Source organism: Mustela nigripes, chromosome 6 (assembly GCF_022355385.1).
Source record: "Mustela nigripes isolate SB6536 chromosome 6, MUSNIG.SB6536, whole genome shotgun sequence".
Classification (NCBI taxonomy): Eukaryota; Metazoa; Chordata; class Mammalia; order Carnivora; family Mustelidae; genus Mustela; species Mustela nigripes.
In genome coordinates, this window is record NC_081562.1 from 84,104,566 (window position 1) to 84,129,939 (window position 25,374).

The window sequence follows — 25,374 nt, forward strand, 5'->3', positions numbered from 1 at the left end:
AGTCAGAGCTACATGTGAAGTGAGGCCAGAGCCGGCAGGGGAGCCGCGTTCTGATCCTGCCGTGTTTCTTCTGTCTCCCCTCAAGTGGCCTCCTGTCAATTCAGACTATGAGCTGAGGCCCTGGTCTCTTCTCCGGATGCAATTTTCTCTCATCTCCCAAGTCAACCCAGTGAGCCCAAGGCCATCCTGCCATCTTCTGTGGCAGCAGGGAGAACCCAGGAGACGGAGTGTGGCCAGAATGGGACATAGCCTTCATCTTCATGTATTTATTCTCAGAACATACAAACTCATCTTCTCAGAGAATAAAAAACAGAAATTTCACTCAGTGACTTCAAGATGGGCACAGCCGGCTCACCCTGTCCCCACATCTACTAAAAAAATTCCCTGGGAGAGGGGTGTCTAGAGCACCCAGTACCCCTTGGCATAGGGGCCGTGCACAGCTCGAAACAAGGCTCTCAACTGGTTTGTTTTATAATCCAAAAGGACAAACGGCTGCCAAAGTGACAGAGTCCAAGGTCCCTCACCCTCACCGTGCCAGGCCCCCCGGGGTCAGCTCGGGCAGCGACCCAGATGCCCCTTCTGCAGTCAGGTCCGTGCCAAAGAGGTGAGGCCAGGCAGCCAGGCTTTGTGGTTCGAGGTACTCCACTCACCTCAACACCAACCGACCGCCCCCATGGCGGCAAGAGCTGAAGGCCCAGTGCAATCCTGAAGGCCTCTGGAGGGGCAGAGCTGGGCCAGAACCCAGGGTACTTTGTTCTCCCCGCCCCTGCAGCAGGCTCCTCTCCCACTGCAGCCCCATACTCAGGCCTGCAGACCAGAGGTAGCGGCCAAGGAGTCTGATTGTTCCCTAAGGCCCCGTGAGAGTGAGGACCTGGAAAGAAAGATTCGAGGGTCCTGAGGAACAGGCTCCAGAACATGCCCTGAAACTGACGGGAAGTGTGCTGTGTCAAGCAAAGATAGTCTCTTCCCGGCGCTTCTTGGTGAGGATGGTGCCTGGCTTGTGCTGGGCGTCTGGGTGGTTGGCTAGCTCCGGGGGGCAGGACGACACCGGGCTCTCCAAGATGGCTTGCTTCAGCTCATAGAACACAGCGGAGTCCTCTTTGGTGAGGAAGGTGATGGCCACACCACTCTTGCCAGCTCGTCCCGTGCGGCCAATGCGGTGGATGTAATCTGGAGAGGGGGAGGAATGCCACTGAGGATACCAGGCCTCACTTCGACAGCCATCACCCACCCCAGCCCACCTCTGAGGGCAGTAGATACCGCTCGAGCCACCTGACCCTGCAGCAGCCACTGCGCTCTCCCCACCACTACTGATGGTGATCATCCTGCCAGAGAACAGCCCCCCGCCATGCTTCCCCACAGCCCGGGACTCTGTCCCTCATACGAAGACAACACACCCACGGGAGACAGGAGCAGAGCTTGTCTCAGTGGGACAAGCAATCCCAGACTCAGAGCTGGGAGGAATGAGCACCCAACAAGTAGCCGCCCTTTACCTGAATGGAAGCTGCATTCCCTTGCACGTACCTTCAATGTTTTTGGCCATATCATAGTTGACAACCATAGACACATCTTGGATGTCGATACCACGACCCGCCACATCTGTAGCCACCAAAATGTCCTTGGCCCCAGCCTTGAGGTTGGACAGTGCAAACTCTCGCTGCTCCTGGCCTTTCCCGCCGTGTAGCGTGCACGCATTGTACTGTTGGGAGAATGGTGAGGTGAGGAAGAGCAGCAGGGTCATGGAAAGACAAAGAAGTTACAGGGGTAAAGACTTCTTTGTAGACACCGAGGGAGGGCTGCAGAGCAGCAGGGTAGAAGGGGAAGGAAAAAGGAGAGAGGATGAGTGCAACTGAAAGCAAGAGGACAGGCAAGCTGGAGAAAGGGAAGGGAGAGAACAGGATGTGGTGTGGCCGGGGCAGACAAAGGTCAAAGGTAAAGCAGCTGGGGGTCACGACATGTGGAGCCAGAGAGAAGGGAAGTCATCAAAGAGAGAATGAGGCTGAGATGAGGGTGGCAAGCAGGGACCAAGACACCTAAGGAAGTCCCAAGTGTTGAGTGGAGAGGACTCACCCTCCCCTTCGAACACCAAAAGCAGGACTAAAGGACACCGGTCACCCCCATCTCCCTCCTGATCACACCACCCCCTTTCCCAAACATGTATCAACACAAAGAACTCTGATCCACCATTCCACAGCCTCAGATCTGGCCACAATGTGCATGTCAGAACCTATCCCTGGCTCAGCCCCCTTGGAGGAAGACCCAAGGCAGCTCTGGCTAGCACTGCTGATCTGGACAGGCAATCACAGCAAGAGACCCAGTTCCTCATCCCCATCAAGCCGCCTCTTCCCTCAGGCCCTGACTTGTATATTAAAGAGGTTAATAATGAGATAGAACTCAAGGGGCCCTCTATTTTGAGAAAGCCCACTCGGTTCTCCCCTGCAAGACATACCCCCATCTTCTCCAGGGATTTCGCCAAAACATCACAGCCCTTCTTCTGGTTGACAAAAATGATAATGGGTGGATCAAAGCCCTGTTCCAAGATTGCCAGCAGCTTTTTCCTGGGGAAAAGAGGAAGAGGAGAATAATGAGAAGCATGCTTCCATGAGAAGGTCACCGTGGTCTACCAGGACCAATCCCATAACCTTTGAGCCCATGGCACCCCCAACAAGAAAACAGCAGCTCTTTAACACAGCAGAACATTCATCCTCCAACCCTCATACTGAAAAAAGCCCCTTCTTCATATGTTCTTGCTGGTTCAGCTGCCCCCGTACCTCTTTTCTGACTCTGACATGAGGAAGACCTTCTGTTCCACACGTTCATGGGGCTTGCCCGCAGAGCCAATGTATACCACAGCTGGTCGCCGAAGATAGCTCCGGGCCAGACGCTCCACCGCCGGGGGCATGGTGGCCGTGAACATGACTGTCTACGAAAACAGGAAGCTCAGACCTGGGCCTGGGCAGACACTGCCACGTCTCCCCCATTGCCACAGGCAGCAGAGCCTGGGCTAATGAACCTAAATGAGCCACAGAGTAAGCTCTGACAAGTCCCACCAGAAGAGATTGTGTCCTCTGCCTTCCCCCTTCTTCCCTCAGTACCTGTTCACCAAGGTCCTTTACATCCTACAATGGCAGGAAGGGCTGAGAGCATTTGCTGGCACCCCTGGTAGGGACCAGCATGAGGCCTTGGAATCATTTTCTAGGGCACAGCCAATGGCTCCACTGCTAGGACTTCCAGAGGGTTGGCATGCCGGCAACTGTACTCTGGGCCCACCCGGGGCACGAAAGGCCTCAGAGCAGGTTTGGCACTGTGCCCTGATTTCCCGGCTAGGGAAGCAGCCTTACTTGGCGGTACTTGTGTTTTCCTGACTCAAAGTTGGCCAACATCTTCTCCGGGTCCTCAGCCTCATCTGTGTCCGGCTTCTGATTGCTGACAGGCATGTGCTCCAGGATTTTCTGGACATCTGGCTCAAAGCCCATGTCAATCATCCGGTCGGCCTCGTCCAGAACCACATAAGTACAGCGGCTCAGCACAAGGTAACGGTTCTCCAGCACGTCAATCAGACGTCCTGGGGTAGCAATCACAATCTGGAGGGCACAGTGAAGACATATGTAGCCGCAGCATGCACCTCTTTCTTCTCCCTCCTGTGAACCATCCCCCACTTGGGCAACAGACCTCCCATGCTAAGGAACTAAGCAACAAAGATTCCTAAGAACTGGCACAAAATCACTTGTTGCCACCTTGGATTTTTTTTTTTTTTAGGAATGAATAAGGTCCCTGAATAATCTCCAGAAGTTAGACAGAAGAGGCAAAATCAGAAGGAACTTTCTTAGACAAAGAAGAAATAAAGGCAACTATGGAGAGGATTACATAAAGGGATTATGGCAAGAAGTCTGTGAAAGACTCAATTCCTGCATCAGAGTTCTTGTCAAAAGCTCTCTTCCCCCACCCTGAGAAGACATGGTCTATGGCAGAATAAGAGCACAGATAGGAGCTTCAGATACGAACCTCAGCTCTGCTCACTGCCAGCTGTGACTCTGGGCAAGTTACTGACCTGAGCCCCAGCTTCCCCTGCACAATGGAGGTACTCAACCTATCAAACATACAAGCCAATCTTTTTCTTCAGTTTCTTGTACATCTGTGGCAGAAACTAGAAACACAGCCCCCAAATGAAGAGCCTTCCCACAGCGGGCTGGCTGCAGCTAGGTGAACAAACCTCACAGCCCATGCGCAGCCTGAAGCCCTGGTCTTCTCTGGAGATGCCTCCAATGACGGCCACAGTGCGGATGCCCAGTGGCTTCCCAAACTTGATGGTCTCTTCCTCAATCTGCTGAGCCAACTCACGAGTGGGGGCCAGAATTATGGCGTAAGGGCCCTGGTCTGACTCTTCGATCCTGTGGTAAATGGGGCATCCCACAGTTCCATGAGCTTTGGTTCTCATCCAACCACAAACAGGAGCAAGACAAAGTCATTCTTAAGGGTAGCTATGGAGATGGGGAGGGTGGTGGGAAAAGGATGCAAAGATCTACTTAAAAATCAGAGACTCCAGGTCAACCCTCTTGGGTCCCCTCCCTCTTTGGGAGCTTTGAACTATCATTTTACTATTGCTCAATAAACTTTCCTTTGCTGCCCACCAAAAAAAAAAAAGAAAAAAGAAAAAAATCAGAGACTCCAGGACAGTCAAGTTCTTCAGGGAGTAGTCCTGGCCAACCAAATTATATATTTCTTTGATACTGTGATCCAATCATTCCCTAATATCTGACCCAGACCAAAGAAGGTGGCTTCTGATTATAGACTTAAAAGAAAGAAACCAAACAGGGGCACCAGACTGACTCAGTTGGAAGAGCATGGGACTACTGACTGCCGGGTCATGAGTCCGACCCCTAGGTGCAAAGATTACTTAAAAATAGGGGCACCGGGGTGGTGCCTGGGTGGTTCAGTGGGTTAAGCCTCTGCCTTCGGCTTGGGTCATGATCCCAGGATCCTGGGATCAAGCCCCGAATTGAGCTCTCTGCTCTGCAGGGAGCCTGCTTCCTCCTCTCTCTCTCTGCCTGCCTCTCTGCCTACTCGTGATCTCTGTCAAATAAATAAATAAAATCTTAAAAAAAAAAAAAAATAGGGGCACCTGGGTGGCTGGGTCAGTTAGGCATCCAACCCTTGATTTCAGCTCAGGTCTTGATCTCAGGGTTATGAGTTCATGCCCCATGTGAGTTCAAGCCCCGTGTTAAAATAAACAAACATTGGTTAAAAATGAATAAGGTGGGGGTGCCTGGGTGGCCCAGTGGGTTAAAGCCTCTGCCTTCAGCTCAGGTCATGATCTCAGAGTCCTGGGATCAAGCCCCGCATCAGGCTCTCTGCTCAGCATGGAGCCTGCTTCCTCTTCTCTCTCTGCCTGTCTCTCTGCCTACCTGTGATTTCCATCTGTCAAATAAATAAATAAAATCTTAAAAAAAAAAAAAAAGATTAAGGGGCGCCTGGGTGGCTCAGTCATCAAGTGTCTGCCTTCAGATCAGGTCGTGATTCTAGGGTCCTGGATAGAGCCCCGCATCGGGCTCCCTGCTCAGCAGGGAATCTGCTTCTCCCTCTCCCACTCCCCTTGTTTGTGTTCCCTCTCTCGCCGTCAAATAAACAAATAAAATCTTTAAAAAATAAGTAAATAAAATAAAAAATAAATACAGGGACACCTGGGTAGCTCTGTTGGTTAAGAAGTCTGCCTTTGGCTTGGGTCATGATCCCAGGGTCCTGGGATTGAGTCCCACATCACGCTTTTTTCTCAACGGGGAGCCAGTTTCTCCTTCTGCCTGCCAATCCCCACTCACACACAAATAAATAAAATATTTTAAACAACAAATACATACATACATACGTAAAACTTATTTAAAAAAGAGAAAGAAAGAAAGAAAACCAAACGCTCATTTGCCACTGTGACCTTTCCCACCCAGCCAAACCCACCCCAACGGGTACCTGCTGACCCCACCTGTCAATTTTAGGCAGTGTGGTGATCCAGACCAGCAACGGGATAAGAAAAGCTGCTGTCTTGCCACTGCCGGTCTCAGCTACACCAATGATGTCACGATTCTGCAGCCCAATGGGGATTGCCTGACGCTGGATAGGTGTCGGTTCCTGCAGGGACCCAGAGAGAGGGATGGATACAGATGGAGCTCTGAGTCCTGGACTACAGCTGACAGAAGTGGGCCCGTGTGCCAGCACAGGAGGAAGATACCAGCACACGGGGAGGAAACACGGTCACCAGAGGCCAATATTTCCACCAGAAAGGAACAGACAGGGTTACCTGAGTGCTCCCTGGCACAGAAGGCACCAAAGAGAGGAACAAAGGAACAAAGCTCTCTGTTCCCAAATGAAGCCTATTTCCCCTAAAATGTAGGAACATGTCAGGTCTTCTGAGCCAATCAGCCCCTCCTTACCTTGTAGCCGCACTTATCGATGACCTCCAAGATATGTGGGGGCAGAGAAGAGTCCTTCCAGGACCGGATGGGATTGGGGATCTTGCCACCTTTGGTGGTGATACTATAGTCCTCTCTGAAGATCCGCCAGTCCCTGTCCGTCATCTCATCTAACTTCTTCTGGGACCAGTGCCGATCATCCCAGCGTTGCTTGGCTTCCTTCTTACGAAGCTTGCGGAGTCTGGCCCTGGAGTGGGACGTGAGGGGCAAGTGGGATCAGTACCCTGCAGCTCCTTTTTGCAGGCCCTGGGCTCTGGCCAACCACCCCCAGCCACGCCGCTCACTCCTCCTGCTCCTTTTCTTCCAGCGTCCGCCTCTTCTCCATGAGATCTCCATAGAAACGCGACTGCTCTCGCTTCTGCTGCTTCAGGTCGATGCCTGCGATGAAGCCGCGCCCCAGCAACTGCACCTGGTGCCGCTCCTTGTACCTGAGGTGGAGGCGGAGGGAGAAAAGCAGAAGCGGTGACAGCAGCAGGGAAGGGCGGACTACCAGTACGTCCTGATCTGTCCAACCTTCCCAGCCAGGGTCTTTCCTCACCCAGAGAGCTGGCTGCCTATACGCCAGCCAACATCCCCGGCCCCGAATCTTACTTCTCTATCTGTAGCCGCCAGTTCTCTCCAGGACCAGCTGAAAAGACTAGTTTACAAGACTTAGCACTCAGGTCCAGAACCACTCACAGGGGGTTGTAGTCAATGGACGTGTCCTCAGAGGCATCCCACTCAAAGACAAACTTGCGGTCATTGAGATGCCGCGTGCGGCGCCGCTTCTTGATGCCGCCCAGATAACGCTCCTGCCCAGGGACAAAAAGTGAAGCTAAGGCCCAGCCAGGCTCACATGTGGAGATCAGAAGGGCTTGAGGGCCAAGCCAAATTTCCATGGTGGGTGGGGGAACCGAACACGGAACCAAGGCCTGCACCTTAATGGCATGCAGCTCCTTGCTCTTATCCTTCTCCTCCCGGATCTTCTGCCGCCCTTCCTCATCCTCATTTCCATTGGTCTCCCGCTCCATCCTCTCCCTGCGTTCCCGACGCTCCCGTTCCTGAGGGTCTTCTGCAGACCAAGGAAAGCAAAGTTGCAGAAGAGCTCAGTGCAAGAAAAAAGAGAGGGCGCAGAGAGGAAGCGGACAGCTAATGAGAAGGGGCAGCTCTAGGACACAAGCTCTAACACAGTCTTCTCATCAACTCCCCCACCCCTCCCTCTTCCAAATTCCAGACCAACTGGTTTCCGGCCCTCCTGAGTGACTGAGTGACTGAGTGACACGACAATCCCATCCCAATCCTACCCTGCACGGGGGCTACACAGGGGAGGGAAACGAACCCAACATTTTCCTGCCCAAGTCTTGGAACTGTTTCCTTTTCTTCCGCTCTTCCTCGAGCATCCTCTGCCGCTCTTCCACCTCCTGCTGCCGTCGCTTTAGGGCTTCAGCCTCTCGTTCTGCTTTCGAGAGGAACTTGGGCTACAAAACAGATTGGAACTATATATAAAGGACACAGAAGTGGGATATAATCGCACCACTGATGAGGAGACGGCAGGGAGCCCGACAGTATTTGCTCAGGCATTACACCAGGTAAGGAAAACATGGATAGGTTGAGGACCCCGCTATGGCCTGAACTATGTCCCCCTCAAAATTTGTGTGTCAAAGCCCTAACGCCCAGAACCTCAGAGTATGATTGTTATTTAGAGAAAGAGCCTTTAAAGATGTGTTTAAGGTAAAATGAGGCTCTTCTAAACCAACTGACGGGTGTCCTTTTAAGAGAAAATTTAGACACACAGAGACAGTGGGGGCACGCCCACACAGAGGGAAGATATGTGAGAACAGAGAAGACAACCACCTACAAGCCAAGGAGAGAGGTCGCAGAAGAAACAACCCTACAGACATCCATCTCAGCTTCTAGCCTCCAGAACGGAGAGAAAATTTATTTATGTTGTTTCTGTCCCTCAGTCTGCAATGTTCTGTAAGCGCAGCCCTGCCAATCATAGAGACCCCCACATTCTCACCTTAGCCTCAGCTTCTTCCTCAGCTTTTTTCTTGGCCAGAAGTTCCTCGAGGGATAATGGCTGTGCCTGAAGATAAAACACAGGACTTCAGTCAATAAAGGCTCTCTCCCTTTGGAGATTGGTAACGGAGAATTTGAATTGAAGAAGAAGATGAGAGAAATCTTTCCTCTCCTTTACCTTAGGCTTCTTATCACCATGTTCATCCTCTTCATCCTTCTTAGAGTCTCTATCTTTCCGAGATTTAAAATCTTTTCCTCGGCCAGGAGATAAGCTTTAAGGAAAAGGAACAGGAAAGGTCCATATCACTCTCTTAACCCCACCCCCTCAATGAGGGTCAGGCTGAGCCCTGGAAAGGATGGAAGTTTTTCCATGACTCCACAAGACTGGCCATTGGCCATCCTTCACACCCTGAAGCTTCCTTCACAGGCATGGTCACTGTCTGTTCTGAAACCTCATGATGGCCCTGTCTTGGCCCTATTCTATCTGATTCTCCTTTTCCCAAACTAATCTCTTCTCGCAAGTGGGTCTTCAGTACCAAGGGCAAAAACACCTCTTCCAAATAGCAGGTGCACATTGAAGAAAAACATCCTACTTAACTTTATATACAGAATGAATTTAGTCTACAAGGTCCCCCCAACCCATGTACCTTTCCCAGATACTGCTCTGTACCTGCTCTGTGTCCCCATTCTCCCTTCCTAGCAGTCCCCATGATCCTTCCCCCACAACTGCTACAAGCCCAATCTATAAGAGATCTTAAACAACCCCCTTATTTGTTATGGAATTACATCCTTTGCCCTGAATTCTAACCTACACACTCAGAGCCTAATAAAAACTTTGCATACAAAGTTTCCAGGGGAAAGAGATCAAGATACTGGGGCATTAAGCTATCCCAACAGATATATGTTGTCTATCTTGGGTAGAAACCCAAATGGTCCAACTGAGCTAAGAGAATGTTTTACAGGCTAGTAACCCTCCCAAACTAATTTCTAACCTTTAAGAACAAGTTGACCCTAGATGACTGTGACCCAAGAAACTGCTTATAGCATCTAAGGATAGACGCCTTCTAAAAAAGACAGCTCTGCAATCACTGCCAGTAGGAGCCGCTAAGAACTATTTACTTTCCTATGACACCGAACCAGCTTAGAGGCAGACGGTAAGAGATAGGACCATTTTCCTAAAGCCCACTCCCATTCTCTCAGCTACCTGGATCGCTTACGGTCCTTGTCCCGTCTGTGCCCATCCTTGTCCCGGTCTCGGTCCTTCTTATTCCGATCACGCTCTTTATCCCGTTCTCGTTCTTTATGCCTTCGCTCTCTAAAGACAACAAATTTAAGAAATCATGTAGTATTAGCAGAGTATCCAGCTTCACTGCAGCACTAAAAAGGTTCTCATGCTCTTTTCTCCACAAAGTAATGTTTTACAAATTGGGGTATATATGTCCAGGGGAAGCTATAAGGGAATTCTATGAAAGTCTTCTAGGGGCGCCTGGGTGGCTCAGTCATTAGGCATCTTCCTTTGGCTCAGGTCATGATCTCAGGGTCCTGGGGCTGAGCCCTGCATCGGGCTCCCTACTCAGTGGGAAGCCTGTTTCTCCCTCTCCCACTCCCCTTGCTTATGTCCCCTCTCTCACTGTCTCTCTGTCAAATAAATAAAATCTTAAAAAAAAAAGAAAGAAAGAAAAGAAAAGAAAAGTTTTCTCGATCAGAGCTGTACTAAGCATTAATGGCAACAATGGGCCATGGCCTATGCAAAGAGAGGGACTATCCTTGATCATCTGGACCTTCATCTTACAAGTTCCCTCTTAATTTCTTTTTTTTTTTCTTTTCTTTTTTTTTTTTTAAAGATTTTATTTTTTTGACAGAGAGAGATCACAAGTAGGCAGAGAGGCAGGCAGAGGGAGAGAGGAGGAAGCAGGCTCCCCGCTGAGCAGAGAGCCCGATGCGGGACTCGATCCCAGGAGCCTGAGATCACGACCCGAGCCGAAGGCAGCGGCTTAACCCACTGAGCCACCCAGGCGCCCTTTTCTTTTTTTTTTAACCCACATTATTTTATTTGAGGATGTTTTTACTTGATACAGTACAGTCCTATTTACCAAAGTAATTTATTTTTAAAGATTTTATTTATTTATTTATTTGACAGATCACAAGTAGGCAGAGAAGCAGGCTCCCCACCGAGCAGAGAGCCGGATGCGGGACTCGATCTCAGCACCCCGGGATCATGCCATCACCCCTCATGCCGAAGGCAGAGGCTTTAACCCACTGAGCCACCCAGGCACCCCCCAAAGTAATTTAAACCAATCTGAAGTGGGGATCAGCAAATTTTTTTTTTTGACAGACAGATTACAAGTAGGCAGAGAGGCAGGCTCCCTGCTGAGCAGAGAGCCCGATGCAGAGCTCCATCCCAGGACCCTGAGATCATGACCTGACCTGAAGGCAGAGGCTTAACCCACTGAGCCACCCAGGCGCCCCAGCAAACTTTTTTTGTAAGGGACCATACAATACATATTTTAGACCTTGTGGACCATAAAGTCTCTATCACAACTATTCAGTTTTGCTTAGCATGAAAACAGCTATAGATAATATGTAAAGGAAAGAACGTGGCTATTTTCCAAAGAAGTTTATTTATAAATCCCTCTTAATTTTTAAGAGCCACTGGGTTGGGGCGCCTGGGTGGCTCAGTGGGTTAGAGCCTCTGCCTTCAGCTCAGATCCTGGGGTCCTGGGATTGAGCCCCCCATCAGGCTCTCTGCTCGGCAGGGAGCCTGCTTCCCTGCCCCTCTCTCTGCCTGCCTCTCTGCCTACTTGTGATCTGTCTGTCAAATAAATAAATAAGATCTTTAAAAAAAAGAGCTACTGGGCTACTAGGTTTAGACTGTAGAGAAATATAAGAAATATATGAAAGACTGTAGAGAAATATATATAAAGTCCTAATACCGGAGGCATGAGAGGAACCAAGAATGAGGAAGTTTGAAATGTACTCTCCCTTCCCATATAAGACATGCAAAGTTACTTTACCTTTCTGTAGACTTGGAACGGGAACGCGAGCGAGAACGGCTGCCTCCCCGACGCCTATCCCTTGAACGATGCCGCTTCCTGTCTTTAGATGGGGAAGATTTCCTGTCCCGGTCTCTATCTCGCTCTCTGTCAGGAGTCCGAGATCGCTTCCTTTCCTCCTTGGAAGGTGATGCATCCCGGTCCTTCTTATCAGCTATCTCTCCTGCCATCTGTCATGGATAAGAGGAATACTTATGATGTACTAGGTACAGCTCTAAACTGTTTATATATAATCTACTTAATCTCAAAATGACCCTATGAGGTAGATATACTGAAATGCCTACTTTTTAAAAAAAGATTTTATTATTTATTTGACAGAGAAAGAGAGAGAGAGAGAGAAAGAACACAAGCAAGAAAAGAGGCAGGCAGAGAGAGAGGGAGAAGCAGGTTCTCCACTGAGTAAGGAGCCCAATGCAGGACTCGATCCCAGGACCCTGACATCATGACCTGAGCCCAAGACAGATGCTTAACAGCTGAGCCACCCAAGCATCCTAAGAACACCTACTTAATAGATGAGGAAATGGAAGCTCAGGTAGGTAAGTTCTCTTGAGTTCACAAAGAAAGCCCAAAAGAGGGGAAAAAAAAGTTTAACTTTAAGATTTGGGATTATAACCAGGACCTCAAAGAAAACCTAAATTTAAGTGGAGAAACAAACTCACTTTCACCCAGATCAAAAGAAATGTACTTTTCATTATGTAATGGGAAAAACTTTGTGGAGGGCACACAGAACCTCTATGCACTTTTTTTTTTTTTTTTGCAACTCACTGTGAATCTGTAATTATTTCAGAATAGAAAGAAAAAAGGAAAGGTCACAGATGGCCTGACTGGCATTCCCTACTCAGATTCTCACAGTCTTGACCACTACCCTGTCCCATGAATTTGTTCTGTGCAGGAATTTGTTCTGTCCCCTCCTGCCTGCAGGTCACTGAACACCATGTTGCACTGTCAACTGTCCTTCAGACTACAAAATCTGCTTCAGCCAGGAGCTAAAATGACACTAAGTCTGAATCTACCTCTACTCCATCACCATCACCATCATCCCTAAGACTCAGAATACATTTATCAGAAATTATTTTATGCCCAAATAGTGTAGTTGAATAGCAGCTCCCCAGGCATTCACTTCTGATCTCCTTTCCTCATGTAATATGCTGCCATATATCTTTAAGAAAGGGTAATGTGTAAAGAAAAGATAAATGAACAAGTAGCACTTTCAAAAGGTGAAGACAACACATCTTGCCTCACAACTGTCTAAGAAATGACTCAATGTTCTGTATTAGTACATCATGCAGTTATACTTATATCTCCTTCTATTTAGAACCCTAAGAGAACAATCCAGAAAAAAGGTTATCTTCTTTATAAAGCATCCTCCACGTCACTTGCTCTTTCAACAAATATTCACTGAGCACCTGGTAGGTGCCAGAAATTGTTCTACCTACTGGAGATATGGCAGTAAAAAGTCTCGGATCTCATAATGCTTAAATTCCAATGAAGCAGATAACAAGCAGAGTAAGAGAATTTCAAATAGTAATGAGAACTAATAAACAGGATAAAACAGGGTGGATATGACGGGGAAGGGCAAGAATGAGAGAGGGCTCAAGAAAGAATTTTTTAGATGACATGTAAGCTGAGACTTGAATGATGGGAAAGAGACTGCGAAGATCAGGGAAAAGATCTTGTTGGGTAGAAGGGACAGCAAGTACTAAGACACTGGGGCAAGAACTAGCTCAGCATGTTTGCCAATTAAAAAAAGACTTGTGTGGCTGAGTGACAGTGATTGGAGGGGTTGGGGGGGTACTGAAGACTGATTCAATCTGAGTTCAGGGAGATAGTCAGGAGTCAGATCATGGGAATGTGTTTTAGACCAGGGGAAAGGAAAGTGGATTTCAACCTAACAGCAACAGGAACCTTAAAGGGTGTTAAACAGGAAGTGATGTGATCTAATTTTACATTTTTAAAGAATTTGGTGACTTGCAAGAAAATATAGAATAGGGAGGCAAGAGTAGAAAAAGGACCACTGAGAATGCCATTTATAGTCCGGGCAAGAGATAACAGTAGCTTCTTCTAAGAAAGTGGCAATGGAGATGGAAAGAAGTAGAGAGCTTCAGGATAAACTTGTTGGCCAAGCTCACAGGACTTAACTGATGAAGGGAGAAAGGGAAAGAGGAAAGACAAAGATAACTCCAAATTTAAGGTTTGACCAATGGTTCATGGTGCCATTAGTGACCAGAAATGACAGAAGAAGGAACAGACTTAGGAAGAAACCAAAAGTTTCATTTTGAAAATGCAATTCTAGAACTCAGGAGAACCTGGAGACAAAAATTTGAGTTATCAATATATAGATGGCTTTTAAAGCCATGGGACACTAAATCATATTACCTAGGTAGGCAGTATAGTTAAGAATGAAATAGAAAAAAACCAGGATTAAACTGTGGAACACTGTAACATTTAGAGGTCAGGCAAAGGAGGAGCCAGAGAAAAAGACTGGGAAGAAGCAGCAGCCCAGTAAGAAAGTGGGGGAAAAAGTACACCACAGATGCCAAAAGTGTGTTTCAAGGAGGGAGTGGCAACTTTTCCAAGTGGAAAAAGACTAGGATATAGAGGAGTGACCATTGCAGTTGGAAAAATGGAGATGGTTGGTGACCTGGACAAGAGCTGTTTTGACAGCCTGGAGAAAAATAGAAGCCTGAGTGGAGTGGGTTTAGAAGAGAATGAGAAGTGATAATAAGGAAAAAATAAATATGGACAACTTTTATTATAGGTTATACTTATCACAGGGGCCTGATAACCAGGCTTACCCTGACCATCGCTTCCCAGGAACCTTCCTTGCAAACCTCCAGGTCTCTGAGTTCCTCAGTTCTTGTAGGGTAGGGGCAGATCCTCTTTCTCATCCAATTAAATATTTATCAAGTATCTACTATATGCAAGGCACTGTGCTAGATATTGTGGTGAGTTACAAAAGGAAATCAGGAAGATCCTGTCCAAAGGTAGGTTACAGAACAATAGAGGGTATGAGGCACTTACCAAGATGAAGGCTCAGATGAAGTATTCTAGAAATTCAAAGAAGTTTCTTTTCATTTGCAAAAGAGGTTTTGGAAAGATCTGTGGAGGAAGTGGCTCTTGAGCATTTAAGTATAGGTAGAATTTGAAGACGTGTAATTGAGGGTGCGGAAAAGTCATTCCCAGCAAAAGAATAATACAGGAAGCGCAGAGGCGGGAAAACATGACTGATTCTGGGAGAAAAGCCAAAGTCCCAGTTTGGCTGGAGCAAGGGCTACTCGAAACATGAAGGAATAAGCTCGAATGGAGGGTTTCACAGGTGCTGTGTGCTCATGGGCAAGAGTCTGGCCCGTTAACTTCGTCCAGAGACCTGGCCTGTGTCCCCAGGAGCCAACACTCCGCCCTGGGGCCCGCACCCCTTCGCTCCAGCCCGCCAGAGCTCTCCTGGCTCGTGCCTCTACCCTGAAGCGTTCTTCCCCGCCTCGTCCCGGAGGCAGGGGCCACCGCCGTGCCCCCACCCTCGCCCTCTCTGCAAGCTCGTGGGGACCGCCTCCATCGCTCGGGACTCACCACTCTGAGTCTGAACCGCCCAACGCGGCCTCAACGTCTCCGAGCAGTCGCCATCTTTCCCGTTTCCTGGTCGCCGAGATGCATTCCCCGGCCGCGAGGCAAGCTGGGAAGGCGAGTTCCCGGTGCAGGGCAGCGTAGGCCAACATCGGGGGCCTGAGAACTACTAATACCACAATGCACCGCGCGAGGGCCGGTCCCGGGCCGAGGGGTCTGCTGGGCAATGTGGTTCTCCAAACATCTGAATCTGCGGGAGTGAGAGTTACCTTTGGGTTTGCTTCCAACCAAGGATTCTCTCGCCGCGCAGTTTTCCTTGGAATGCGCTGGTCCTCCCAGAAAGTGGCTTACGACGACGGAATTTAAGGGCTTCCTGAGCTATCAATAGCGCTTAATCTTCACTAATAACTACAGTAACAACAAATAGTGTACCGTGTGTGGAAGAGCGTTTTTATAACAACAACAACAACAACAACAAAGGTGAGATAGATTAGCCCCATTTTACGGGTAGACAAACTAAAGGTTAGGTTACAGGAGTAACCTAGTGTTTCACAATGAGGATGGGACAATTCATTGTGTGGGACTATCCCCAATTCAAGAGGACGTTTTAACAACGTTGGCCCGGCAGGAACAACCCCTAGTTATTATGCCAACTCCAGATGAACCCATACATGGATTGCAGAGCCCTCCTAGAAGGATGGTATCACCTGGGCTGTGGCACCTGTTTTCTCGACTTTCCAAGTAGGATCCTGGCTTCCTTATTTTCTTGCCCTTTGGAATCTACCCAGTTGTTGGACCACCTTCCTAGGTTTGCTTCTTTTTTCCTCCTAGTCCCCCCTCTTCAGTCATCCATGGAGTTTTCTCTATCCCAAATTGTAGTTTCTCTTTGGTCTTACGGTTCATAGTTCACCAGCCCCACTGGCCCCAAAGAAGCCAAACCTTGCAACTTCTGGGATGGTTTAGATAGATACAGGGAGGTGTCTAATGTCCTCTCCCTTCCCATTTTCCCATCATCAGCATTTTGGTTTCAATACTATTGGGCTGTAGGTCTGGCTTTTCTCTCTAAATGTATGTTAAGTTCTCTTCAAATAGAGCCTCAAATAATCCTAAATAATCCTAAACCCCTGAAACACCACACACAATGGCCCAAAGTAACCCTGGGAGAGACAGGCTTTGGCTCTTAGAACTCTACTGCCATTGACTTGCCCACTTTTACCCCAGAGGAAGATCTGAGGGGAAAGGATATCTGAGATCTACTCGATGTAACTCATGCAGTGAACACTGGAGGGCTCTTCGCTCATAGAATGGAACTTGAACGATCAGACTGAAGGTGTAGACCTTAAGAGCGGCAGCTGTAGTATTTACTGAGAATCTTCGAGGTGCCCAACTCTATGCTGGACACTTTTATTATTTAGCTTACTTATTTCTGGTAACAGTATGATGTAGGTATTATCATTTTACTGTTGAATTATGCCTTCAGCAGCAACATAGTTACAAGAATGAAGCCAGGGTTCAACTCCAAGTTCATTTCGTTTTGGAATCCATGCTCTTCCCGTTTCCAGGCTAGTACTACTCTTTACAGATAAGCTGGAAAGATGAGAAACTGGAAAGGTGGTGAGGTTTGTTCAAGTTCATAGTGGCAGAGTTCCCCTAGTGTTTGTGCATAGCTTTCTCATGACACAGGTAAGCATTGTGCTTCAAGGATACTCACATGCTTTGTCCCACCTACCCTGGTAGTTTTTTTTTTTTTTTTAAGATTTTATTTATTTATTTGACGGAGATCTCAAGTAGGCGGAGAGGCAGGCAGAGAGAGAGAAGGGGAAGCAGGCTCCCTGATGAGCAGAGAGCCCGATGTAGGGCTCGATCCCAGGACTCTGAGATCATGACCTGAGCTAAAGGCAGAAGCTTTAACCCACTGAGCTACCCAGGTGCCCCTGGTAGTTCTTTCATACACGCGTCTTTGGAGATGGGAGTTTGGAGTTTGGCCCATAAGTAGAATCTCCTGTTTAGGTACAGCACAGCTAACAATATAGAGCCCATGGGAGTATAGTTAACATTGAGACCCAGTCGGAATCCTGACTCCATTACTTACTAGCAGTACGATCTTGTGCAAGTTATACAGCATCTCTGACTTTTCTCTTTCCTCTTTTATAAAATAGGAGTATTTCTTGCCTCACAGACTGTTTTTTAAGTGCATATTCTGGAATCCAGCTGCTGGATTTGTATCTGGGTTCTATTACTTTCTAACCGTGTGACCTTGGACATATTAACTTCTCTGAACTTCAGTTTCCTTATCAGTTAAAGGAGGTAGATAGTACACCTTAGGGTTAGCACAGAATTAAGTAACAGAAAGAACTCGTAAGTGCCCTTGACACATAATAAACATTTAACAAATGTTAGCTATTATCATTTATAAAGTTAAGTGTGATAATCCAGGTAAAGCTCTCAGCAGTGCTGGGCACGTAGTAGGAGCGCAATATATAGTAACTATTTCCAGTGCACTGTGAAACTTGGAAAAAAGAGCTGTAAGCAACTGAAAGGAAGGGATGTTAAGGCTCCTGAGCTGCCATCAACAGGCAATGGAACCGGGAGGTCAAGAAAGCAAAAGACGTTACCTCTCCTTCAACTTGTAGGAAACTGGAACCATAGGAACTGCCCCTGAACCATGGCTTCAGTCCGTCCCATGTTCTGCAGGGGTTGGAATTTCAGTGACTTGGATCGTCTACTGAGGATTTCACCAAAGCTTGTCTCTCTCCTCTAGATTCTCTAAGGCAGTGTTTCTCAACCAGGCCTGATATTGCCCCCAGAGGATATTTAACAGTATCTGGAGACATTGTGATGGGGGGGGGGGGGGGGTTCAGGGGGTTGCTACTGACATCTAGCAGGTGGAGACCAGGGATGATGCTAAACATCCTCCAATGCACAAGACAGGCCCCAGCATCAAAGGCATGACCTAGGCTAAAATGTCATTCGTTCGAAGGTTGAGAAACCCCCCCTGGGGCTAAAGAGCTCTTTACTGGCTTATTGGACGTGGGCAGGGTTTGGGTGAGACAGCGAGGAGGAGGAAAGGGAAACCCTTGTTGGAGATGCCGGGGAACAGTAGAGGCGGCCACTCTGCGACCCACAGAAAGGGCCCCAGGATAGCTTCTTCCTTGTGAGCAAAGAAAAAACAAGGAGAACGGAGAAAGAAACGAAGAAAACAGAGCCAACTGCTTTGTATGTGTTGTATTTTTCATTAATAAATAGGTTTTTCTTCTTTAAACACGGAACATAGAACAGATTGAAACACTCCCCCCTCCCCCCAATTCCAAAGACAAGAGTCTATAAAACAAATGCCAGCTGTACTGCCCTAAGGGCAGAAGAAGTCTGGTGACCCCCCACCCAGCCCTGCCCCCTGCAGCACCACCACCCCCACACTGCAAGAGAAGGGGGTCTGGGGCTTCTCCCTTGGACCCTGGGGACTTAGGTGAGAAGCATATGAATGTATGATGTCACCTCTCCATGAGGCATGGGCTATGCAAAGATGAGGTTTCCTTCTCATTGGCTCTGACCAGCTCCTGCCCTTCTGGTTTTCAGTTATGAAGCACCAGGGCTCAGCTCCCAAGGGAGCCACCTCTTGGCTTCCCCACTCCACTCCTGTGCGGCTTCCTCAGAGGGGAAGGGAAGGGCTCGGGGACCCCTCCCGTCCCCTGGCCCACATGGAAGCGCTGTGTGGAAGAGGCATGATGCTGAAGGTGAGGCTCCTAGAGGCCCCCAAGCCCATGAGGCCAGCATGCCCCCCACACCCCCACACCTTTCCTTCCTCTGGAGCGGGGGGGACACTGGGGCAGCCACCCCCACCACAACCTAGTGCCTGGCTTGGGGTGTGATGGTTCTTTCTGTGTCAGGTCCTCAAGCCGGGCCTGGCTCTTTCCTTGTCCTGTTCCTGACTCCTTCCAAGCCCTCACCGTGGCCATCTGAAAAACGCATGTCCAGTGTCCTAAATTGTCCCATCCTCCCTCTCCCCCGTGCCTCTGCAACCCAAGGGAGGAAGTGGGAGGTTGCCTCCCTTCTCCAACCCCCACTTCACATAATGGAACAGCTTTTGGCCTTTTCCTTCTTGAAGGTAGACGAGATGAGTTCGGAACGACTGGGGAGGTGAAGCAGTCGCTTGGAGAGGCTTCGGACAGGGCTCTTTGGGGGCACCGGGCTGGGCTTGTTCAGACACACCATGGACGCCGTCCGGAAGATGCTGTGGATACTCTTTTCTGAGGTGAAAGCTGAGCCTTCCAGGTAGATTTCTGCACCCAGCTGTTTGGCTATTGCACAGCCCTGTGGAGGGGGTGAGGTCATCAAGGCTGTTGTCCCAGATGGCTCCGAGACACTGCCTTCTGTCTTAATGGTACTCCCCCAGGCTCCTCCTGATGAGACAAGGGCCAATCTCCCACCACCACCCTCTGCTGATGATTTTCTGAAGGGGAAGCCTAAGTGCACCTCACTATCACCTGTAACGCTTCTAGAACAATCCTGATGCCAGACCAAGTAAATCAGAATTTCTGTGGGTAGGCATTCATATTTTTAAGAGCTCCCCAGATGACTCTTAACGGGAGCCACTGGTTTAAAAGAAATGAGCCTTACGCTCCCACGTGTGAAAGAAATTACACAGGAATTTCATGAGAAACGCAATTTCTGTATCTTTCTCCTAGAGTGACTTGATAGGTATGGAGTCAGGAATTCTAACAAGCACATCTGGTGATTCTAAGGCAGGCAGTCAGCAAAAAACAATCTGAAAAAGACTAGCGCACACAGGAATGGCTCATCGGCCAACCTATGGAATGAATCGGGGTTAAAGAGTTGCCTACCACCTCTAGCAAGATGACTGGTCTGCTGTTTAGAGATGGCTCCCCAGAACACCAGTTCTCCCTTGCCAAAGTAAGAGCTTGAGCAAGGGCCACATTTCATTCAAGTCCTTTGTCTGTAGCCTTCGGCACCCCATCCCACCCCAACACGTGCATGTGTACATGTACATGCGCACACACACACACACACACCTGCTCATAGGAGATAGGTGCCTGTTTCTGGTGGGACAGCTCCATCAGTGTGCTCAGGTCTGTTCGCAGGTCTGTCTTGCAGCCAATAAGCAAAACACGGGTGCTAGGACAATAATCTAAGATTTCCGTTCTCCACTGAAGAGCCATGTGAGAGGGGAGGTGGGGAGGGAAGAAGGAAGAACAGTCAGTGGCTGACAGCTACCTGGAGAAGCCCAGCAGGCAACATCAGACAAGCCATCCAGCATATCACCAGCCCAGCCCTCCCTAAGTCACAGACCATCACCAATGTACTAATTACATCATCTTCCCGCCGGTGAGGACTCTGGGGCCACAGGAGTGCTGACCCCAAGAGCCTGCCCCTCATTCAACAGCCCAGTTCACCAAAGGAAGCAGGGGGGCAAAATCTCCTCCCACTCTCTACCAAGCATGTGTGGCGTAGCTCTGCTCCCTCCACTCAGTGAAAGGGCTTCACAGGTCCAGAAAGCCAGGAGCAACAGGGAGGAAGCCAACCAGTCTCTTCCCGAGGAAAGGAGATAGCAATCCCAAAGTCTTCTGGAAAACTACTTCCACAGGGTGGGAGATTCTTTGGGATGGGCAGACTTTGCCCCCCAGACCAGGCATTTCCTGCCTGCATGGCTTGCCCTGTCTTGGTGGGCTTGGGATCAAAGGCAACAGAAGCTCCCTGCAAATACCCCCTATCTAAGCCTCAAACTCCGTCATGGAAAGGTTCTGACTCTCGATCCTTCACTTTCAGTGTCTTCAACACCACCCTCCCTTGCTGGGCCTCTGGCAGAGCAGTACGGGCTATGGCAAGGGCAGGGGGCAGAGAGGGAGGGAGTCTGGGTTCTAGCCCCAGAGCTGGAGCTAAGGGTACAGTCTCCAGCAAATCACTTCCTTCCCTGGCGTCAGTTTCTTCCTGCTACAGAAGGGGGACTGGACAGCAAGGTCCCCAAGATTCCTTTCTATTTTCCAGCTGAGCTGGAGGCTGCCCAGTTGCCCAGACTCACCTTCTTGAGTGCACTATCCACTGTCTCCGGGCGGCTGATATCAAAGCATAGTAACACCGCGTCCGAGTCACTGTAGCAGAGTGGACGGACGTTGTCATAGTAGGGAGATCCTGGTATGTGGGAGAAAGAGCTGATGGTAAGCTGTGGCATTTGCCCTTCCTAAGCCCAATGAGCCCTAGGAATCCTGTTCTTGACCCCTAGGTTAGCTGGCTCCACCCACGTCCCCGGGGAATAGGCTGCAGCTTAAAATGTTGGGACCCAAACACCTGCCAGAAAGCAGTACAGAAATATCATCTTCCTTAGTCCTTAAAAAGGGAAAAGGGGAAACAAAAGCAGGGGCATAGACTATATTCTGGCCCTGTCTCCTACAGTGGGCTTAATTTCAGGTCTGCCAGTTTTATGAGTCCCAGAGGGGGATGCTCCCACCCCTGCAGAGAGACTATGCTTGGGTCAGGTGTCTTTTCTAGAGTCTGCCTGCTGCCCAACCTCTGCTCCCTGCTTCTGCTCCAGGGTCTCTCCAATGAAGAAACAAACCTGCCTGTTACATAACTGGCTGCCTGGCTTCTTTGCCATGGGGTCAGAACTCTAGGAGGCTGAAAGGGGAGGAGGAACAGCATGGATTCAGTGCCTTACTCTTTCCGCCTGTGAAAAACTGCAGCCCCTATCCCCCAAGATCTCAGAGAGGCAGTTTCAAAGAGAGCAGCACCCATAGCTAGGGATCTGGAGGCTCAAGGAAGGGTCCTTCACCGGCAGGGCAGAGGGCACTGCAGGCCCAGGTGGCCCAGCATGGGAGACCGCTAGGGGCTCAGCCTGCCCCCAGCCCTGGGGAAGGAACAGTAGCAGATTTGGAACCCAGACAATCCGTGCTCAGAATAGCAAGCAGCCCCTCTCCCTGCACCGCAATCGCCATGGAAACTGGGGGGAATCCAAGCTGGGGTGGGGGTTTGGTTAAAAAAAAAAAAAGAGAGAGAAAGAGTAAAGAGGAGTTGCAATAACTATCTGCTCCTTCAGCAATCCGCCCCCATCCCCTGTCTGAGGTGGGGTCTTAGCTCGCCAGCACTGAGCAAAGGGAGCACTGCAGCACTGGGGAAGGGGGAGGGGAGGGGAGGAGGCCTCCATTCTGGCTCCAGGCAATCCCCCTCCCCTAAGACCAGCAAGTGAATAACGGGAACAGGCTCAACCCTGGCCCCGATTTTGGGAAGCCCCATCCCACACACCGCCATCACTTCTTCCTTCCTTGTGGGCACCTAATTTGAAAGAAGGAGTTGGAGGATGACTGATAGGCTGCATCCCTTCTGAAATTGGGGGGTGGGGATGCGACACCAGGAACAGACACCACTTTGCTGACTTTCCATTATCTGGACTGGGATTCAAGGGCTGCATTCTGACGTGGGGGCGGGGCGGGGGCACTCTGGGGGCAGTGGTAGTAAAAAGAGATGAGCTGCAGTAAGATTCTGGGAAGACTCAGGAGGTGGGCAGGGTAGGGCAGCCGATACCCCATACATTCTGCAGCCGAGCTGCATTCCGGTCGGATCCAGCCAGCATAGCACAGTCCAGGATAACCAGAACCCTGCCTCCCAACCCCTGGAACTGCATCAGAGGAAGGCATACCAGGTGGAGGAATTTCTGTTTTGCTTTGTTTGGGGGAGGGGGGAAGCAAGGGGAAGGCTCATTTTCTGTTTATCTACCCCCCTACCCCCAATCTTTTCAGACCTCAAAAATTAGACCATGGGAACAACAACAGCTCTTAGAGGAATAGGATGGCATATTTATTATATGTAACAGGAAACCCCTAGTGATTTACACAGATCCTCTTTGAACTCAGCCTGAATGTGCATTTTTGGAGGGTGGATTTTATTTTCTTTCTGTTACTCTGGGCTTTTAGTCCTTAATTATGACTCGGAGCCCAGTCTATTAAAAAAAGAACTGGGGTAAAAGAGATAATGGGAAGGGATCAAAATCAAAGCAATGGACAGCCTAACACTGAGGGCTTAGGGTTGAGAGGAAAAATACTGCTTTCTACATTCCAGAAAGACCCAGCATCTTCTACCTCAGCCCAGTACGGTAGGGTGGGGGTGGAGGGGGTGACTGTCACAGCCACCCCCCTCCCTGCACTATCTACAACGAGACTGTGCCCCACATTAAAGCCATCTCCCCCACCCTCCAAAACATCGATGATGCATCGCTTCATCCCTGAGCTGCAGCAGTATGACAAGTGGAACCGAGCTGCGGCAGGCGGACAGCAGTGGCCCAAGACGGAAAGCAGGAGAGAAAACTGAGTCAGGAGCAGTATTTCCCCAAAGCAGGCTTGTCTCCCAGCCTCAACCACCACTCCCTCCAGCAGCACGGACTCCTGTCTCTTATCTGGCTTGACTATGGGGCCGTAAAGGCGGAGGTGGGAGGACACGGAGGGCAGGGGCTGGAAATGGAGAAGCCCCGCCTGACTGCCCCCCAGTTATATTCATGGGTCCATTCACCTCACCATCCCAGCCCTCTGAAAGAAGGAGCTAGATCCAGAGAAGTGGCTTCTGGGGCTCATTCACTCTGCGCCCCTGGACATGCCAACCAAGGGAATCTTCAGGTCCCCTTCTGTCAGCTTCCCAGCCAGCATCATACACAGTCCTCCCCAGCAAAGAGGGAAATAGTTTCTTAAAGCCAGCAACTGTAACAGACCAGTGGGGGTGGGAAGGGGGCATCTGGGGCCAGCAGTCTTACCTGAGGTGTCCCAGAGACTGAGCTCCACCCTTTGTTCCTCTGTCTCCAAGCAGGCTGTGTAATTCTCAAACACGGTGGGCACATATGTCTGTGAAAAGAAAGGAGCTCGTCACACCCTGGGCTCCCCTACTTTCATAACCCTCTGTTTAGTGCTGGCTACACAGGAAGCCACTCATCCTATGAGATACTAAAGTGGCAGGAGATGAGGGGCAGGGGAAGGAAGGGGAGGGGAGGGGGTTACTTGTGGCAGGAGGGACACATGGGACAGGGAGGAGGGCAGTGTAGAGGCACAGGCACTTTGCTCCATGGGAAAAAGAAATCTGAATGACTTCCAATGGGGGACAAGCCCCCTCCTTTCAAAGCTCCCCCACCCCAATCCTAGATGGTCAGAGAGGCAAACATACAGATTTCTCTCCTCTCCAGACTTGTATGTCTCCGGATTTTAGAGCCCCAAGGAAATGCTAGCTCTTTATCTTCTCCCACAAGCCTGTCGGACCAGCAGGGCAGCAGAAGCCCGCCTGGAGATGGGCTCGCAGAACCTCTGAGGGGATGAGGAGACCGGCAGGTATTACGTCAAGAAGAAACCCCAGACTCTCAGATGCCTCCAGTTCCCTCTCCCGAGAGTAGACCCCGGGATAAAGGGAGGGAGGAGGGTATCTGATCGGGGCCTATGGGTGAAGAGGTGAGGAGGAGCCAGCGGGGCGGCAGAAGTGGAACAGGTCTCAGGGGAGGCTGAGGCAGGGCGGTCCTCCAGCCGGGCGGCTGAGGATGGGGCAGGGTGGCGTGCGGTAAGCTGGGGGACGGGGGAGCTAGGTCTCCCTCACCCCCGGCAGGTGGGAATCTAGCCACAGGAAGACGGGCAGGCAAGGAGAAAAGCTGGCCGGCGGGCGGGCCGCTCACCTCGGGATAGCAGTCCTTCGCTAACACCTGTAACATCGCCGTCTTCCCGCACTGCACGTCCCCCACCAGAACGAGCTTACATCTGGCCACGACTGGCTGGGGGGCCCGTCTCTCCTTCATGGCTGTAGCCTCCGCGGGACGTGGACTCAGAGTCAGAGAGGAGAGGGTTGCGCCAGGTGCGTCTTGGCACAAAAACCCAGCCGGGATGCTCGCCTCCCTCCAAATGAAAAGGAGGCTGGCACGGCCGCCTTTATGGCCCAGGTCGAGCCAATCACAAGAGGAGGCGGACTCTGTCAGGACCAATCCCTGAGGTGGGATCCCCTCCGGCAGCCAATGGTAGGAGAATCTGAGTCAGTGCCCTTTTCCTCCCTTCCCTTTCTCTTAAAGCCGTATCTTTGCTTCCTCTGCAAGGGGATTCCCACACTGTTTGCATTTGTATTAGGAAGGGGGGAGGGGGACGAGAAGCAAAATTAATGGTCCTGAGTGCCCATCAATTAGTGTCAAAAGCAAACTGGCCCTGAAGGCAGAAAATGAGGTCAAGCTGGCTTTGTCCCAAGAGAAAAGCAGGATCTGCCTCAACTACAGACAGGTGGGAGCGGGGCTGGGGGGTGGGACGGTGACCCCACAGATCTCTGACCTCTTTGTTCCG

At 50.0% G+C, this 25,374-nt stretch overlaps 2 protein-coding genes across 2 annotated transcripts; both read right to left on the reverse strand.

Annotated features, from left to right (window-relative positions):
* Nucleotides 1-251: 251 nt before the first annotated feature.
* On the reverse strand, nt 252-15,170 carry DDX23 (DEAD-box helicase 23). The gene is made up of 17 exons (XM_059403013.1): nt 15,080-15,170; nt 11,474-11,682; nt 9,664-9,774; nt 8,638-8,731; nt 8,461-8,526; nt 7,780-7,918; nt 7,379-7,512; nt 7,140-7,252; nt 6,746-6,889; nt 6,423-6,648; nt 5,975-6,120; nt 4,214-4,391; nt 3,342-3,584; nt 2,772-2,923; nt 2,450-2,558; nt 1,525-1,699; nt 252-1,170 (listed from the first exon to the last, which is right to left on the reverse strand). Exons 2-17 carry the CDS (start codon nt 11,680-11,682, stop codon nt 947-949), a joined length of 2,463 nt encoding a protein of 820 aa, XP_059258996.1. The 5' UTR covers nt 15,080-15,170; the 3' UTR covers nt 252-946.
* A 3,132-nt stretch (nt 15,171-18,302) lies between these two features.
* Nucleotides 18,303-24,948, reverse strand: RND1 (Rho family GTPase 1). The gene is made up of 5 exons (XM_059404831.1): nt 24,726-24,948; nt 23,826-23,913; nt 21,111-21,220; nt 20,104-20,238; nt 18,303-19,384 (listed from the first exon to the last, which is right to left on the reverse strand). Exons 1-5 carry the CDS (start codon nt 24,843-24,845, stop codon nt 19,139-19,141), a joined length of 699 nt encoding a protein of 232 aa, XP_059260814.1. The 5' UTR covers nt 24,846-24,948; the 3' UTR covers nt 18,303-19,138.
* Between the last annotated feature and the right edge of the window lie 426 nt (nt 24,949-25,374).

Bases quoted from the DNA above. Each gene is read 5' to 3' on its own strand.
- DDX23 (XM_059403013.1), bottom strand. From the start codon at position 11,682: ATGGCAGGAGAGATAGCTGATAAGAAGGACCGGGATGCATCACCTTCC. The intron at 8,732-9,663 runs GTAGCTGAGAGA...TTTTCCTTAAAG, and splicing joins AAGGACCGTAAGCGATCCAG to CTTATCTCCTGGCCGAGGAA. The intron at 3,585-4,213 runs GTTTGTTCACCT...TGTGCCCTCCAG, and splicing joins GGCTGCGCATGGGCTGTGAG to ATTGTGATTGCTACCCCAGG.
- RND1 (XM_059404831.1), bottom strand. From the start codon at position 24,845: ATGAAGGAGAGACGGGCCCCCCAGCCAGTCGTGGCCAGATGTAAGCTC. The intron at 23,914-24,725 runs GTGAGCGGCCCG...TTCTTTTCACAG, and splicing joins CGAAGGACTGCTATCCCGAG to ACATATGTGCCCACCGTGTT. The intron at 20,239-21,110 runs GTGAGTCTGGGC...ATGGCTCTTCAG, and splicing joins TGGATAGTGCACTCAAGAAG to TGGAGAACGGAAATCTTAGA.